The sequence below is a fragment of the Accipiter gentilis genome, chromosome 15 (assembly GCF_929443795.1).
Source record: "Accipiter gentilis chromosome 15, bAccGen1.1, whole genome shotgun sequence".
Lineage (NCBI taxonomy): Eukaryota > Metazoa > Chordata > Aves > Accipitriformes > Accipitridae > Astur > Astur gentilis.
Window position 1 is genome coordinate 4,586,616 of NC_064894.1, and position 18,068 is coordinate 4,604,683.

At 37.4% G+C, this 18,068-nt stretch overlaps 1 protein-coding gene across 2 annotated transcripts in view; it reads right to left on the bottom strand.

Moving 5' to 3' along the window:
• COL9A1 (collagen type IX alpha 1 chain) overlaps window positions 1-18,068 on the bottom strand; it is a 69,346-nt gene that overhangs the window by 13,553 nt on the left and 37,725 nt on the right. For both annotated transcript variants that reach the window (XM_049818152.1, XM_049818153.1), the window contains 11 exons: window positions 17,715-17,768; window positions 16,218-16,271; window positions 15,436-15,489; window positions 15,204-15,257; window positions 15,032-15,085; window positions 14,753-14,806; window positions 13,612-13,656; window positions 12,750-12,803; window positions 12,593-12,646; window positions 3,731-3,784; window positions 2,890-2,961 (listed from right to left, as the gene is read on the bottom strand). In XM_049818152.1, the coding sequence (XP_049674109.1) occupies window positions 2,890-2,961; window positions 3,731-3,784; window positions 12,593-12,646; window positions 12,750-12,803; window positions 13,612-13,656; window positions 14,753-14,806; window positions 15,032-15,085; window positions 15,204-15,257; window positions 15,436-15,489; window positions 16,218-16,271; window positions 17,715-17,768 (603 nt within the window). The remainder of the gene's footprint in view (window positions 1-2,889; window positions 2,962-3,730; window positions 3,785-12,592; window positions 12,647-12,749; window positions 12,804-13,611; window positions 13,657-14,752; window positions 14,807-15,031; window positions 15,086-15,203; window positions 15,258-15,435; window positions 15,490-16,217; window positions 16,272-17,714; window positions 17,769-18,068) is intronic.

Sequence of the window (18,068 nt, forward strand, 5' to 3'; positions counted from 1 at the left end):
GCTGCTTAATTTACTAAAACAGACAGAACTAGAGTTTCTGAAACCAATTCAAAAGATGTGAATTAGAAACAGTATAAGTGGTGAATACTGGCGTTTGGCCATTACCTATAACATACCTGTGTAACCACTCTGTAAGATTCACTGACGCGTGATCCATTGTTGTAACATTGTTTTGTATTGCTGTCTCTGCTATATGTCAAGTATGTGATGGATGCACTCGACTCCTTGACCAAACTAGAGGCAGTTTGGTTCAGGTTCCAAAGGAAGTAAAGGCCTAGGCCATAACCAGGCCAAGAACTTCTCCAGTTCCTATCTGTTCTCTGAAAACCCACACAGGAACAGGGTGACATGGAAGGAATTGATGCATAGGGGCTTGGAAACAGGAACATTGACCATGCCATTAACACATGAATAGCAGGTGGTTCTTCCAAGACTCATTTGTCAGCAGACAAAAAATGTTGTGTGTACAAGGAGTCGCATGCCTACCTTTTCCATCACACATAATTTGACTACAACCATAAATTTGACTTCAATCCAGAAATATGACAGCCTGAGTAAGCCTTCTTTGAGCTCTCCCTGCTAAGCAGTTGGCTGCATGGCAGTGATCTCCTCTTGAGCTGGGACACCTCTCAAGGTTCTTCCTCAAGGCTGAGAGAGCCCTTAACAACTGCAGATCTTCAGTAAGTGACCAATATTACGCATAACCTTGCATTATAGTACACTAAGATTTGGTGTTGGTAACTTTGATTTTGTGTTGATAACTTTGAATCAGTGTTATATCCTTGGCAGTAATAGAGAGAACTTTGCCATCACACTTTGTTAAGTCTCACTTCTACAACATCTTACTTCAATAAAACCACTTTGCTGATACCTTTGGCAGAGGTTCTTTAAGCGGTCTAAATCACCTGCATGTAACAAGGTGCCAGCAGATAGTACCGAATATCTAACAGCTTTGGGATCAAGAATGACTACTGAAGTATGTTTTTTTATGAATTCTACTTGGCTTCTGGTTGCTATTTACATCAACTCTTATCACGCATATATGGGCTTCACAACAGAACTTTCTAAGATCCCTGAAGTGTTGAAATCAGGAAGAGAAGAAAGATCGCTTCAGTCTGGAACTTATTGATAGCAGTGATTGACCCAAAGACTAGGGATAACAGGCTACAGAGATACCTATTTCCAAACCCTGACAGGGATGTTTGGCTCTCTGTAAGACAGATGCAGTCGCAAATTGAACAGGAAAGAGAAAGGATAGAGTGGCACAATGCTCTCCAGGCTTGTGACTTGGAATAAGTACTGCAGATCAGCGCTACTGGCAAAGCTGCAGCCATTTTAAGCCTGCCCCAGAAAACTCACTCCAGCCTCTATGCAACTGAAATAAAAAAATTAATCAGGGATACAAGCGGACACTCATCTCAAAACAGGAAAGCTAAAAAGCAATCACAGGATGAGATAATTGCTAGTACAGCTTTTTAGACTTTAAGGTATTTGCACAGGGCATTAAACTAACCCTAGGATTTTAAAGAAAGCTCCAGGCATAGGATACTGTCATCTGCCAGTTAGATGGACAGTAACCTCCTGGTTGTAGCCTGAATCTCACTGGGTCTGTTTACAGCATCTAAGTTCTGCTCTTTTCCTAGAGGTCCAGACCCTTTATACAGTAAATGAGGAAAATCAGGCATCTTTGGTGGGAGACTGTCAGCACTGCAACAAATACTAGTTATTTTCCTTCCAGATTTGCCTCCTCGGGTACCTTCAATCTCCCTCTGGAGAAGTCTAAAGTATGAATCATTACCAATCTAATAATGCTTTATGTCAGTACTTATATTTGACTAGAAACATACGTTCCTGATCTCAGCATTAAAAAAAACCCAAAACAACAAAACAAACACAGAAAAAAATACCTCAGCAACAACAAAGACGTAGAAATGTGTTTGTAAGTACCTGGGCAGCTTTTTAAAACTGCCAAAAACAACTGCAAGCCCTATCTAGCCACCCTATGATGTATACTGGGAGCATATCAGGGGCAAAATTCCTCTGTGCAACTGAAGACATCTACAGCAGTGATACCTATGTCTGACTAACAGTCCTGTAACTCTTTGATTGTCAGTGGAAAAGTAAGAGGAACTTCACAAGTGCAATTCATTTAATACTGAAATAGCTGCCTCAAGTAAGAAGGATGAAACACAGTGTAGAACTGACTATTTCTATAATAAAGATGTCTGAAGTTTGGTGAGTGAACGCCACCCTCTGTAGCCTCCTATAAGCAAATGAAAATAAGGAACATTTGGGGGTTTACATACTGTCTTCACTGACTTTTACTCAGCAAAGCAAGATATCTTCTGCAGGTATCCTGAGATCCCCAGGGCCCAGTTCTTCCCTCTTAACAAAATACTAGAAGAGGTACTTATATCCTGCAATTGTGCATATATGCTTAGGTGTTTCAGTAGCTGCATTAGCCTGTGCATTTCTATAGCAGGTCCTAAGACATATGTAAAAGGCATTGCATGTACTGTAGACCAGGGCTGAAGTTCCAAAGCTCTTTAGTGACCAGAGACCCTGACTTAGAGCTTCAGATCTGGCTGCATCAATGATTTGCAATATGATTTAGGTCTTTAAATCATTCAAACTCCTAAAAAAGGAAATATTTATGCCAGCAATCTTATTTCAGTCCCTTAAGTAACACTGTCAAGAGTTTTCTTACATATTTTATGAGCTACAAGTAGTTAATGGGCTCCTAGAGCACCACTTTCAAGCAGTTAACAGATCTACATAGAAAACAAGAAACCAGACATTAATTCATGTAAAAACTGAAAACAATGCTCCAATTATTGTATTTACTCCTGATGTCAAACTGCAGTCTGTATGTATGAGTGCATTTCTTACCCGGTCACCCTTACCACCAGGTAGGCCTGGAGGACCTGGCAGTCCAGGAAGTCCAATATCACCTTGGGGACCCTGTGAAAATAAGTCAAGGATGTAAACTTACCCAATCTTTTAAAATGAACAACTAAGGGTCATACCCTGACAAGCAGATTGGGCAGAATCTTATTCCCAGAACAGTACTAACTTGATGAAAGAGGATTATCTGATGAAAATAGAGCTGATCCAAAATAGAGCCCTTTAAACAGCGTCTTATTATGATTTTATTGCTGACAAACACATCAGAAATGGCTTACAGGGCTTTCCACCCTCCAAGTCCCTCGACGACAGCCTGGTTCTCTTGAAAATACTTCCTAAGACCTTGCACTTTGTGATTTGCGCATTCCTCTGTAACAGCAGGCTCTTTCAGCCAAAACCTCCCCAGCTAATGCTTCTGACTGTTACTGTGTAAATACTGCTGGAGCACTGGTAAAAGGTGGCATTCATAATGTGCTCCATTCATTAGTTTCACATAGCTGTTAGCAGAAAGCCAGTCTTTCACTGCTTGCATTCCCCAAGTACATGCAGCCCACACAGGAGTGTGCAACCCAACTTCACACATCACAGGATTTATGTGGGGTTTTTTTTAAATAGAAGAAAAAGTCCCACACATCTCCATATACTTTAAAACAGCATTTTCTAATATTAGCACAGTCACAGAGGACTGAAAAAGAAACTCAACAATCACTTGTTTCAATGTTATTTTCAGTTCCCTGCATGGATAAATGGGTAAGTGTACTTCCAGATGATACCATAGTTCCTTGAAAGTAAACATGAGCACTGAATATGGAAATAAACTGCTTACCCATTTTCCTGGTAGACCTGGAGGACCCGCAGGACCTGGCTCCCCTCTGCTACCCTTATAGGAAACAGAAGGACATAATTACTTCCTGAAATATTTCCTGTGAACAGGGAATAAAGTAATTTTTTTTTCTTAATATTTAGTGAATTACACTACTTAGGAGTTGGCTTTAATCGAGATTTCTGTTTATTGGTACAACAATATCATGCATTAAAAAGAGTGAGACTTCCTGAGAAATGTAAACATTTTTAGTTAACAATGGCATACAATACTTAGTTGGCATTAAATGATTCAACTAATTCATTCTGCTGAGTGATTATGCACAATCAAGTCCCCTTCATGGGATCATACCTGGGATTTACCTGTCACAAACACATTTACTTCAAGACAACTCTGATGCACATGCTTAGCTTTAGGCTTTTGCTTAGTTTCATCAACTGAACTACCACAACACCACATACTGAAAAGCCCATGATCCCACATGGACAATGAACAAATGTGAAAAATGTGTGCAGAAATCATGCTTAACAAACTCCTTTAGGTTAAAAAAAAAGTCTAGGCTGTTATACAGAAGGATAACCTTTAAAAATCCCCATTTATAATAGTGCTAAGTATAAATATGCTTTTTACTGGATTTTTACTTTATATCTTCACTTCAGTTATGTTATCCTTTCAGATCATCATATTCACATTAGTGTTATAATTCCATCTCTTAATGCATCCATTTGAATATATACTCTGGGTAAACCTGACAGTCAGATTTTCAAATGTTTTAAACAATTTTCGAACTCAAGTACCTTTCTCAAAAGGGTTTTGTCCCTTATGATTAAACCTTTCAGAGCAGCTCAGTAAGTTTTATACATTTACTCTGACCTGTACAGATAAATTCAAACATTGTCCCAACACAAGCCTAAGTCTCACTTGAGACACTTTTCTTACTTCCACTGTGTGAAAGGGGTACTTGCTATAAAAGCATGATATAGCATTTAAGACCGTAAAATATCAAAAATTGGAGTTATTAATTAGATATGTAAGTATATAACCTGTTATATGTAACTTAGAAAATTTTGGATAAAAGCAGATCTAAGCATTCTAGTGCTGTATACAACGGATAATTTTAGATATAGATATTTTCTTCATAATAAGAAAAATATTGTGAAATATTGTGACATACTGAAAAATAAAAGGAGATGGCAGACATGGCCTTTTATGCCAGGTCAAAAATGCAATGACAGCTTCTCACACAAGCTTAGGAAAACTAACTCCACAATTCAAGAAATAATTAGACATCCTGGAGAGATCAGAGAACCAAACATGAAAAGACTTTTCCATTCATTTCCTTCAACATGGTGTTAAAATCACTATCCTTTTAAAGCACTCTGTATAATTTCTAGAAGCTTTTTTATGTATAAAAAAAAGGAAAAAAGAAAAAAAAAGCCCCCCCAAATCACCTTCATTTTACAACTCAGAAGATGCATTTTTGAAAATCTGTTCCTTAAGCACATAATTCTGTACTACATCTCTGACCTGTAATACTACTACATTTCTGATGCAGGAAAGAGAAGGATTAAAATTATGATCAGTATTAGAAACTCATCTCCTCATATATGTCATAACATTCATGTCTGATTGCTATACAGCTATAAAACAAAAGTAACGTCACCTTCCCTAGAGTTAAAATCATATAATAAACCTCTTAAGCACATCAAAGGTTCTGCTGGTCATATGGAATGCAAGAAAAATCTATCACTTTATTTTAAATGCAGAAAAATCTTTTGTCACATATACACCACAGGCACTATTTCAAACACCAATGCTTTTCTAAGGTGGTAAAAAAGAAGGTTAGTATACAGAAGACTGGAATACAAAAGGGTAGTATTTCCCATAAACATTGCCCTTATGTCTTTAAAGACATATTACTTTAGACTAAGGGCCACCACTGCAAGATCTGCAGGAGTGTTGTTTTAGCTAGTAAGAGGGGAAATATAACTCAAAGAACAATCAGGGATCCCGTTGGCCCATGGCATAACCTAAAAGACTGTAAAGCTTCCTCCAAGTTATACCTGACTGAAATGGCCCTGAGATAGGATTTACATTGAACTAACTACTTTTGGTTCCCTTCATAGGGGATGAAGGAAAAAAGGCATCTTGAAATGTCCTCATGTAAACATTTAAAATACATCACAAGTCATGTCCTAGAAGCATCTATGTTTTCCCCACAGCCTATAAGAGGGTTTCTGTAATAACTGGTTGAGGTGCTGACATCTGTACTTGGTCAGATGAAACATTCCTCTGTGCTACTCCTAGGCAATAATCAGAAGAGAAGGTGGTTTGGCCATGTCCTCGGCCTACCTTTCTTACACACCAGCCCTATATATAACACAGTCCATAGTTGCTGGCCACTCACTCGCAAATCAATGGGCATCTTGCTCTGGGTTTAACAAAAAAGGACCAGAATCTGTACGTTTTATGCACTTTTGACACACTTCAAAATTCCTACTTTTCCTAGAAGTGGAATGGTTGAAAAGGGTAAGTAGCTACTCTAGTTCAGAGTGAGTTGGGACAAACCGGCTTGTACTCGCGATGGTAAACTTTCCTGGTCTACAATGAGGGGAGGCAGCACGCAGACTGTTACTGCAAATGGCCCCTGAAGTATTCCAAAACTTGGCCACTGTCTAGAGATTGTTTCAGTCAATGATGTTGGACAGTGTGGACCAAAAGCACGTCCAGGACTGCGCCAATACTTTAACAGTATAGAGAATTGATTTCTGTTAAGTATACTATTGCTTAGCATGTAAGTACTGCTGAGGATAGGGTCATTTTCCCAAAAGACAGCAAGGCACATGTGAAATGGTAGGGTGTGAAATGGTAGTACAGCACCGCAGTACTGAACAATACCAGGATGCAGCCCCTCCACAGCTGACGTGCTAGACTGTGGTTACAACAAAATCTACCTTCCCTTTGTTCCAAGGCAGGATTGCTGGACGACTCAATACATTTAAATGAAGATTTAATGTCTCTCTCACAGTTCTGTTAGATTTACATTTAGGCTTTGAATGTAACACATACAAGGGGACGTAACAGGATTTACAGTAGACCTTTCTTTAGGTTGTCTGGGATGGTTTTCATCATCACTGAAATGCTGAAGACTTGATTCTTTTGTAGAATTCCCACAAGCAGTCACAGAATGCATTCTCATGCTAAAACAGTTTCTTTCACTGGTTTATTGATTTCCTGTTCATCAATTAAGTGGAACAATAATAAGAATGAGAATACGCCCCAGGTAATTTGCATCTCACTTAGTTTTCTGCATAATCGAAACACTAATTAGAATCTCCTGACAGGTAATTCGCAGTGTATACTGTAAAAAACCCCTCTCCTCTAAAGAATTTTGTTTTTATAATATATATATATATCATACCAATTTTAGTATATTCAATAGCAGTGCCATATAAAAATAAACCTGCAGAATAAAAAAGAATAAACAAAGTACAATTTGGAATGAACTTTTTTGAACTTAGTATTCCAAAGTCTTTTGCTAAATGTAACCCATTTATCAGTTATATCCTTACAAGACTTTAACTTATCATAATTTTTTTTCATCCAAAATCTCAGAGGAATTAGTAATTTAAGTTCAAGGATTTATCCATGGAAGCATCAACAGGACTCCTCCTTTGACCTTCAGTACAGTACTAAAAAGCATCCAGAAATATAAACTATTATTTGCTAGAAGAATAAATATACAGCAAACCTTCTCTGAGATTTTAAATGCACCTTTGCGCCTTTCTCAGAGTAATAATGACATTTTACTGCTCAGGATAGTGATAAGAGATAGATGTAGCATGAAATGTACCTTTCTCCTGTGTCATGCTTTGGGCACAAGCAGCAGCCCAATAGCTGCCATTCTCTTCAAGGGTGATACTGTGGCCAAGTATAAAGGACAGAGACCTTTCATACTGGATGCATCTGTAGTGTTAACTGAAGTCTAGAACAGCTTTAGTACACTAACTCCATAACAAGTCCATTTTTTACCCACGTTAGTGTCTACACTGCTTAGAAGCCAACATTGGGATATCTGCTGACATCCACAGGTCTAGCATGCCCAAAAGTCAAAGGAAGCTGTTGTTGAAGGTGGAGGGATAAAGAGTGAGGTAGCAGACAGGAATCTGACCACGCAGTTTGGAAAGACGGGTGGGTAGTATGAGAACTGAAGAGGCTTGGAAATACTAATCAGGTTTGGCTAGGATATGTAGTCTGTGAGTGACAGAGGAGAAAGTGCTACCCTGTACAAACCATGCTGCAGAACTGTGCAAGGACAGAAAGTTTAGTCACATCCAGGTAGAGGCTTAGGTTTACTGGTTAAAAAGTGTACCTGGCAGGATGGAAATACACTTTGTTCTTTTGACTCAGCTATAGACTGTGCAATGCTAACCCTGTATCTAAAGCTGTATCTTAAATGTAAACTACAACACACAACTTGTGGAACGCCTCTGAAATTATATATAGAAAACATGTCCACTAATACCTAAACATATCTTATAAACCGAGGCAAGGACATTTCATCCTACCATGCTACCAATACCACTACATCATTACCAACCACAGAAAATGACCCATTATTTCAGTTGAAGTCATGTAAAAAGAATATGATAGAAAAGCTCGATTTTAGTTATAATTGTTAGGGTAACCAAAGATACATTTCAGGGTAGGTAAGACAAAAATATCTTTAAAGACTCAGAAAATTATTTAGCTAAAAATAATTTAAGATGCCAAAAACAGTATTCTCATGTAACTTTAGGCTGACATTTTAGTACCAAACCCAAGGTACTCTCCAGGCTCCCTCTTTATAATGAGCGGAGAGACAAAAGCACCTCCAGAGTGCAAGTCAGCCCAGCCAACCAGGGCCCCTCAGAAATCTCTCAGAGGGGGCTATCGTATCACATCTTAGGCAGCTAGATACTTAACCTCTGCTGCTAATGTTAGGAAAACACATATTGCATCCTAAATTCTTAACAACATATATATGCTGGCCTGCATACACAATGAGTTTGCTCAATTTGCTAGGCAAGTATTGAGCTTTAAGTTAAATGGTTACTTAAATGTTCCAAACTCTCTTTTCACTGCAAAACCACAGGATGGGATATGTGTTCTCCAAGTGTTAGCAATTTAAAGGTTAAATAGCTGAAGAAAGACAGGGATGAAAAAAAGCAGGAGGAGGGGTCAGTATTTTCTGCAGACACAATATGAAAAATTAAATCTTACTAAATCTCAGCAAATATGAAAGAAAATGGTTAAGCAGCTTAGGGAGCATGGCTAAATTCCACTGATTAGGAACGACACTGCTGTTTGAGAATTGCTTCCTTTGGGCCACCTGCCATGATGACTGGCTTACAAAGGTTTAAATCACAAATGAGTTTGGTAATTACTTGGATTGGCTAGCATAACATGAAGCAAACATAAGGTTAACCAACAAAACAATTAGAATGGAATGGAGAATATGTTTGATTTAGAAACAAAAGACAAAATTTCCATGTTGCTCCAGTTGTTTTTCTGTTTTACTGAACAGATGGAATAGTAAACAAAATAAACAAAAGTAAAACTTTTTTTTTTTTCCTAAGGAAAAGCAATTATAGACTGAAATGGTACTTTTGAAATAATTTTCTCCTAGGGATATTTGTCAGCAGTGAGGTAAAAGTCTCCCAACACATGAGTTTGCCTGTTTTTAATTAGAGCCAGTTATCTTGTTTTCAACCATTTAGTATCTTCCCTGTGAAACTGTAGATGTTTACAGACTTGCAAAAGGCCAAAATTTTAATCTGGTCCTTAGTAACAATACTGTTCCAATTACATTCTAAAACTTGTTTAATAATGAAAATAACACTGAAATAAAATGGTTTATGCCAGAGGATACTATAGGCTATTTGGTAACCAGGATAAGTATTAATTTGTCCCACAGAGTCACTGATGATTGATTAGTAAAGCTCCATTGTGTAACTCCTCAAAAAACTACACACTAGTTGAAGTGAAGATTCTCTCTCAAAAAGATGTTTTTTGCAAATAGCTAAAGCTGAGAAGTAAGGCAATTTTTTAATGTAACACAAATGTAGGCATGTTGTTTTTCCCTAGCGCAGATACCAGCCTGCTGGCCATATCAGCAGAGTCAGCCTTGTTATCCCCCCCACAAACCTTCACTGGAGGTTCCTCTACAGTTCTGGTCCTCCTGGGGCTCCTAGTCATGCTGTCTTTCCCCAGTAGTGATGAAGAACAGGGGTAAGAGAAATGGGAAAGTGAAGAGGATCTCTCATGTGGCTGCTGGCATGCAGCAACACATTAAGGGACTGAGGTTCTCCAATTTCTGCAAAACATCAAGAATTTTTCCAACTCCAAGGAAGAAGCCCAGCCCCTCGTGACTTCTACTGAGTCTTCTACACCAAGAGTGAAATGGAACAAAGGGTAAAGGATAAAGAAAAGAACTGAGGTGAGTGCTAAAGAGGATAATTCAAAATAGGATGGAAAAGGACAAGAAAAATACCTGAATAGCAACCATAAAATCCTCAGGCTTTGAAAGTGTTTTGTTATAAAACTTTGGTCAAAAACTATCAAATATATTAAAGTTGTGAGAAAATTTCAAAATCTGAAAAAAATACAATAATATTCACAAGAAAAATCCTCTTTAGAGCAATTATAAAAGCTTTTCTCAACTTATTTTCAAAATTTCTAGTTTTAGAAGTTTGAAATCACAGCACGTAGAAATATTTAACTGGAAGATTTATTTTTTTTTAAATGTAGGGCAGAGTCCTAAAAGCAGAGGCTCAAATATATCTAGTACATGTACATGCTGCAGAAGAAAGAAAAAACCCTCTTTATTCTGCCCTGAAAATAAACACAAACTCAACTTGGACCAAAGCTCCCTGAGATTCAATAACCCAACCCTATGTCCTTCCTGAACAAAAAATCCTTAACATTCCAGTTTTTTGTGTAGAAGCAATGTTTTCTCCAGTGCTCCCAAAAAGAAAACAGAAAGCCATTCCAGTCATATGCTGCCTGTAGTCTTGAGCAGAAGGAAGCTAAACATAGTTGTTATTCAAGGCTCTTTATAGCTTTCAAGGAACTATAGATGAGAAGTAGATTACTGTTTAATGTTCTACATGCAAACTTACTTTATTATCAATAATTTACTTCCTTTCTCCATTTTGTTTTCACCAAAATTTTTTCTTTCTATGCTTTTGTTCTAATGTTCACATGTTTTCCAAAATGAGTGCACTTTGTAAAGAGAGAGAAAATAAAGGCAAGATATCCAGATATCTTGCTGGTCTCTAGAGTGATAAACAGAAAAACCATTGTATTTAATCTGCATTAAGTATTTCTGTCCAACTACAGGGTTATTAATAATTAACCTTGCATGTCAACTCCTGTTCTATGGACTGCTGATTTTGTAAATTCATGTTCACATTGAGAGGATTAAAAGCATAGTTTAGCAGATTACAGTGCATTATCAGAGTGGGCAATTACTCTCGTCTGATTGAATTATAATTCTTATTCCTGTTACAAGTATACAAAATATCAGCTCAAGAACAGGGCTGAAAACTTTTTCTAGTGCACCCAACACTTTTAAATGCAAACAACAACAACAACGTTTATAAATTGGATATATGGGATATATACCTGTATATGGATATATACACAGGTATTCCATCCTAGTAAGTGTATGCTCATATAATCCCCTTAATGTATCATTCATACGCAGCTGTGGACACAGCACTCATACAAAGAGTCAGTCTAAAATAAATGTGATGTCATAAATTAATGTGTCTAGCACATGATAACGCAAACCACAGAAGAAAACAGAAGAAAATGAAATCTGCTACTTGGCTGACTGCTGCTGTGTAAGTTAATTCAGAGAAGATATTCCTGACCCGTGAAATACCCCTACAAATATATCCCTATCTGTAACTCTCTAAGCTCTGTATGAGGATAACCCTACAACTCCATAAGTAACACTGTTATGTCATTGTATGATAGCAAAAGCTCAGAAAATTCCAGGAAAGTATCCCTAGGGTATCAGTAGCAAGAGAGAAGCTTGCAAAAGCAATTGGTTACAGAGCCTGGAGCCTTGTCAATGCCGTCAGACTGAATTTTGGAATATGACAATTTTCTTCAAATCACTGACCCTCTCATCCCTCACAGAAGGATTAACAGCAAAGGGAAATTAGATCAGCCTTATGTAACTTCAGTCCATGCCAGGTCCACTCTAGAGGGAATCAGAAATCTGTACCCAGCAGACTCTCTAGTACCCCAAGCATGCCTCAGGAACAGTTGTCCTTTGTCTTCAACACTGAGCCTTAGCAAATGCCATCAGTTCACTTTCCTTAGCACATTTATTTCCTGCAGCGAGCTACCTACCCAGCAATAATTTCTCCAGTCTTCCAAATCTTTCCAGTGTTAAGGAAAATCTCCACTGAAAGAAACTACAATATCAGTGTTTCCAAGTAGAGATAAATGCTATACTTCACATCACTATAGCTACAGGAGTTTGGTTCCAGCTTTTTGTCACAAACCACCCTCACTGCCTCTGTTTGGGCTTTGACTCAGCATATTACAAAACAAAGACCAGAAGAATACAAACAAAGGTTTAAAATTTAATTTATCACCAAAGCCAGAAACAGTCATATGTGCTTCTGGATTTCTCTACGTGATGATGCACATCCACCTGGTACAGAAGGGGGTTAAAGAACACCTAGTATTTACCTTAAAAATTAGCACTTGAGCTGAGTAATATTTTTACCTCATTGTTAGCTTCAGCAACCATAACTCAAGATGCTGCAATATTACATATGCTCAGTAAGAAATTTATTCAATACTTACTGGTGGTCCTCGGGGTCCTGTTGGACCTGCTTCTCCCTCCGGTCCCTGTTCACCCTGTTTTGGGGATAGGAAGAATGCAACAAATTTGAAAAGTGATTTTTTGCACAATGCAAAACTTAATTTTTCTTGATCTGTTGAAAAAGATTAATGATCTTACCGGTTTACCAGAATTTCCCATCAAACCTGGCACCCCAGGGGGACCTCTATTACCCTTTTGGACAAAAGATGAAAAATATTAGCCAAGTCAATAGTATACTGTTCCATTTTAAAATAAAAAATAAGGAAATCAAAAAGGTCTACAAAAAAATCAGCCTGTATTCATTTTTAACTTCCACCTTTATTTTGTTTTTTTTTTTAACTTTCACCTAACTCCTCCTATTCAATTTTTCAAAAGCCAGGTTTCAGTTCTTTTGTTGTTTACATACTGACAAATCCCAAATAGACTTGATTGCTGCTCTCAAATCACAGAAGGGTAATATCATTCCATGTAATTTCAGAAGAAATTCATGTCTCAACCTAGTTTTCTTTTTCAATTATTTAAAAATAAACTCAAACACTATTGTCTGAAGCATTCCATAGTCTCAACCATACAATACTTTTTTAAACTTAATTAGAATAGATGCTGCAATTTGGTAGTATGTAAATAGAGATGACGATCTCTGTGATGCAACCAACTTACGGCAGCTATAAATATTATCCTTATTATGGGATCCCTCATTTCAAACTGTACTGAGGTACCCATGTCACATGCCTCCTCTAGCAATGACTTCCACACATTTAAAAGGAAATGGCCTTTTTTAAGTATCATTTAATGCCTAGAATCATGAAAACCACATAATGTAGAAAAAGAATCATGAAAAAGCACAAGATAAGAGTTGATAAAAGAATATACTTAATTCTTTCAGCCAAAGGCTTGTCTCTTACCAGAAGGGAAAGTCAATATAATTCCACTGAATACTTTAGAACTTGATAAGCACAAATACAGTATTGTAAGAAAGTCAATACTCAGGATGATTTACCTTTGGGCCAGGAATGCCTTTCACACCTGGAGAGCCTGGTAAACCCTGGAAGAAACAACATTTGCAGTGTGCATTTGTTGTTAAGGGGATTGGAAATGGTGTTAAAAAACATCTTTCTCATGTTAAAGTATTTCTAGTCCTTTTACTTGATATTGAAGCACTTTTATCCAATAATGGACCAAGCTTGAATTCTTTCTATTTACAAAGTAACAGATAAGGAGTATTATCCCTGCTTCATAAATTGGCAAAGGAGCATGGAAAAGTGAGGAGTTGTGGCTTTTTCTGGCTTAGACTAGAAACAGATTCTCAAGACTGGAGGTAGAGAGTTTAACAGAGATTTTTTGTATACATTTCATCCCCTCCTCACTTCTGTGCAACACCTCATAGCAAGTATGCTTTTACCAAATTTTATTCCAAGCTTAAGAGCTCACTTCGTATTACAAATTTACTTCCGCTTCTAATACAGCCCCTTCACTATATCCTCACAGCAATTACTCCTATAGCATAGTATTTCAAAGAAGTTTCTATTCAAGCTTTTGACAGTTGGCACATTTTCAATCTTACTCAGTTAATACATGAGGATTACCTTCTAAAAAAGTCCATAAAGCACTACTGATTCCCTGTAACTTCACCCCAGGGGATGCACTAGAAAACTCCCTCCCTGCCCTGCAGAGAGAAGCATAAGCACGATGCATTCCAGATGTTCTGAGCCAGCAGAATATCAAAAGGAGATGATTGTTCATCTAAGGTATGTTAGACTAGCAGGTTGGCTCTTCCAGCTCACCCTGGGAATAGGTTTGGCCCTAGTCAATACAATGAGACCAGCTCTAATTGTGGGGTCACACCATAATATCCACAGAATCTCAGATATAAGAAACCCTAAAAGAATTGCATACTGGCCACAAATGTTTTGTAAGACCAAGTTCCTCACTACAGTACTATGAGGAGATTTAGGCTTTTGTGCAGAAGTTTTGGATACACATAGCAGAATTTCCCCTTGCGTTACACGTACTCTTCCTGGGCCTTCTGCTTAGGTTTTCACTTAAATTACTCCAACATCAACATCAAACTAACCTATGTATGGCCTTTCTGTGGTTTGAACTGAGCCTAACCTTCAAAGGTAAAAATACCAGATACTTACTGGCAGTCCCTGAAGCCCTGCATCACCTGGAGCTCCAGGTTTTCCTGGTTCACCCTGAAAAACATTTTAAGTTGTAATTTATGCAAATCAAACAAAATGGAAAATTTTATTTCTGGAACACAGAGCTGGAGTACTTTGGGATCTGTAGCATGGGAAAGTTCATTCAATTACCTTAATGATGCACATGAAGCCATGGGCAGCAGCACAATAAAAAGCCACAAATGAGTGAACAAATCTAGGGCACTACCAAAGCTCAGATATATGCCAACTGTGCCTTACTTTTGCTCCAGGCATTCCAGGGATCCCTTCCCGGCCATCGACTCCTGGTAAGCCCTTGAAAGAAAAAAAAAAGGAAAAAAAAATTAATGTGGTGTTGAAGTTATTTCACCCAAGCAGTCTGATACACAAATTAGCATGACATGAAGCAAATGAAGAAATGAAATATACATACAGACTCTCCTTTAGGCCCAGGGAGACCATTTATTCCTCTTGTACCTTGAGGTCCCTAAGAATAATAACAATTTTAAAAAATGAAAATAAACACATTGAAATGACAGATGCAAAGAATGTCAACACATACTCATTCAGATATGCATTACTTTAGGAGTACCAATTATGCTGTATGTTTATATAAGTAACCAACGTTTGCAAGTCAACAGGAGTTGAAATTTGTCTATACTCACTCTTTCACCCTTCGGACCTGCCTCTCCCAATGGACCTCTCTGTCCTTGATCCCCCTACAGGAAGAAAAACAAAAGATTACTTTAGCAATAAACCCAGAATAAACTTACTTGTATTTACTATCTGAAACCTCCGGTAAATCAACAACAGTACAATTCATACTTGGTTAAAACAGACATCTTAAACCCATACTATATTTAAAAATGCAGTTTCTTAAAACTGCAGCTGACAGCTACATTTTAAAAAACACAGTTGAAGCCATCCCTTAGTAATCCAGGAGTGTCTAAGCAAAGGATGTTGCACTCACTTCTTCAACCCATACAGTTACTGGCTATTCCAAGCATAAATTCCAGCTGCGAGGGCAGGGAGTGGGTAAGAATTAAAAAAACAAAGAAAACACCACCAAATAAAACAAAACCCCAAAAACCCCACCACAAACAAAAGGGCACAAACTGCCCTGTACAGGTTTTGTTCTAATGAATGAATATTTTCCAGTTTAAAACCTGAAAAATTCCAAGCCACCCTAATGCACAGTAGCACTCAGAATGACGAGGTAACAATAACATACTAAGAGGCTAAAATGTGTTCATCTACCCCATAATTCCTTGGGGACAGTAAGAGATTCTGGACTTGACATCACTGTCATATCATTTGTTCACCTGTGGGGAATCAATAGAATTGGATTAATCAGCGGCTTTTCTGATTCACAGCCACAAAGTTTCAGGACTTAGTATCTAACTGGGTAGACCCTGGGAAGTGTTTGGCTAACACACACTCTACTTACAGGTGCACCAGGAAGACCTTGGGGCCCAGGCTCACCATCAAGCCCACGAGCTCCCTACAAAACAAGTAGATAACACAAGACATTAAAATGAAGTGCTGAAACACTAACAACTTATGGTCCCTCCTGGTTTGCTGGGAGTTGCAAATCCTCTACAGCCGAGGTTTTTTTAAAGCTCTAATTTAAAAATAAAAAAGCAAAACAAACAAACAAAAAAACCCCAAGAAACCCATGAAGGAACCTTGGAAAACTTTTTTTTTTTAAATATACCTTGGTTTTTTGCGGAGTTATGAAAGCTAATATTTTTTAACTATGGAAAAATATCATTCAAAAAAAGACATTCAGTTCATTCTCTAAAAAATCATACCAGACAGCAAGGAGGTAGACCTTTTCATGCTACTTCAGAAACTGTGTGTGTCTTCCTTAATAATACTATATCCTTTACCACATAATAGAATAGCATCAAAATGCGAAGAGAAATCATCAAGTGCAGTGCAGCTATTTTTATCACCTATGTTTCAAGGAAATGATGTAATCACTACCCTGTAAGTAATTTTAAATGGAGAGAAAAAAAAATGTTTTCGAAAAAGATCTACAAAGAATAAGGAACTCCTTTGTCAAACAGACATAGTAAATATTTCAAATAAATAAAACAGCACAAAAATGTAGGCAAATAACTATGAAGAATTGAAAGATACAAAGAAGGTCAGAAAAGCAAAGGAAGATAGTAACAGCTTAGCAAATGTGTCCGAGAGGTTAGGAAGGAACACTCATGAGAACATTTATAATCAGGACAAATTTGATGTTGTTTCTGAACATAAACAATCATAGAATAAGGTTTCTGTGATTTCATTTCTGGAGAAGAAAGACAATGGCATGATTGCTACATTTTACTCCTTCCAGAAACTGTTACCATATAGATTTAGCAAGATCATAAGAATAGAAATGTAAGTCAGTTTTGAAATAACAGTTAGAAACACTTTGATGAACAGCAGGAAAATTACCCAGCAAAGTCAGAGCCCATATAAACATGAATCCCACTGGCAGCAATTTAAGACACAAAATATGCAAGAGAGAAAGAATGGAAAAAGAACAAACTCTCAATAAAAAACCCTGACAAAAATTGGGACAGTGGAAGCAAAAGGCTTCAGGAAGATGCAAATCACAGGAGGGAATACTTAATAAATTTTACCTTTAAATAAAACATGCCATAGTTTATGACTGCTATAAACTTGCTGTCTTGCTAACTACGTACTTGCACATATGCCAAACTATTATAAATCCAAGGACCAGAGGGAAAGGTGTGAAGAGTACGTGTACTTCATTAATCAGAAGGACCAAGCTTCCCTCCTTCTTAACCAAGAGTAGCTGTAGCAATACAGCTGGTGGGGAGAGAAAATGCAGGGGAAAAAAGAGAAATTTAAATAAGCTTTAAAAATATTCAGGGTTGTACATTTTTTTCATCCAGGCCATTTTATGGAAAGAAACGTTAATACTCACTTTGGTACCTTTAGGTCCCATTATACCAGTTATACCTCTGATACCTAGAATGCCCTGAAAATGAAAAGTATATTCAAATTATGCTTAAATCTTTTCATCAGACCTGTCCTAGTTTTCAGATGGAAGACTTGGAGTTCTACATGCTTTCTTTATGCTTATTTTACTATTTTCTTAGTATAGTATAAAAGGAGAAACCCAGCTACATCTGTATTAGAATATTTAATTTATATGGTAATTTGATATTTTACTAGTTTAAGACTTTTTAAAATAATAACAAAACTATTAACTTGAATGCTACAACCACAAATATGCCTTAAGGACTGAAAATCACACTGATTTATCTTCTTGATTACC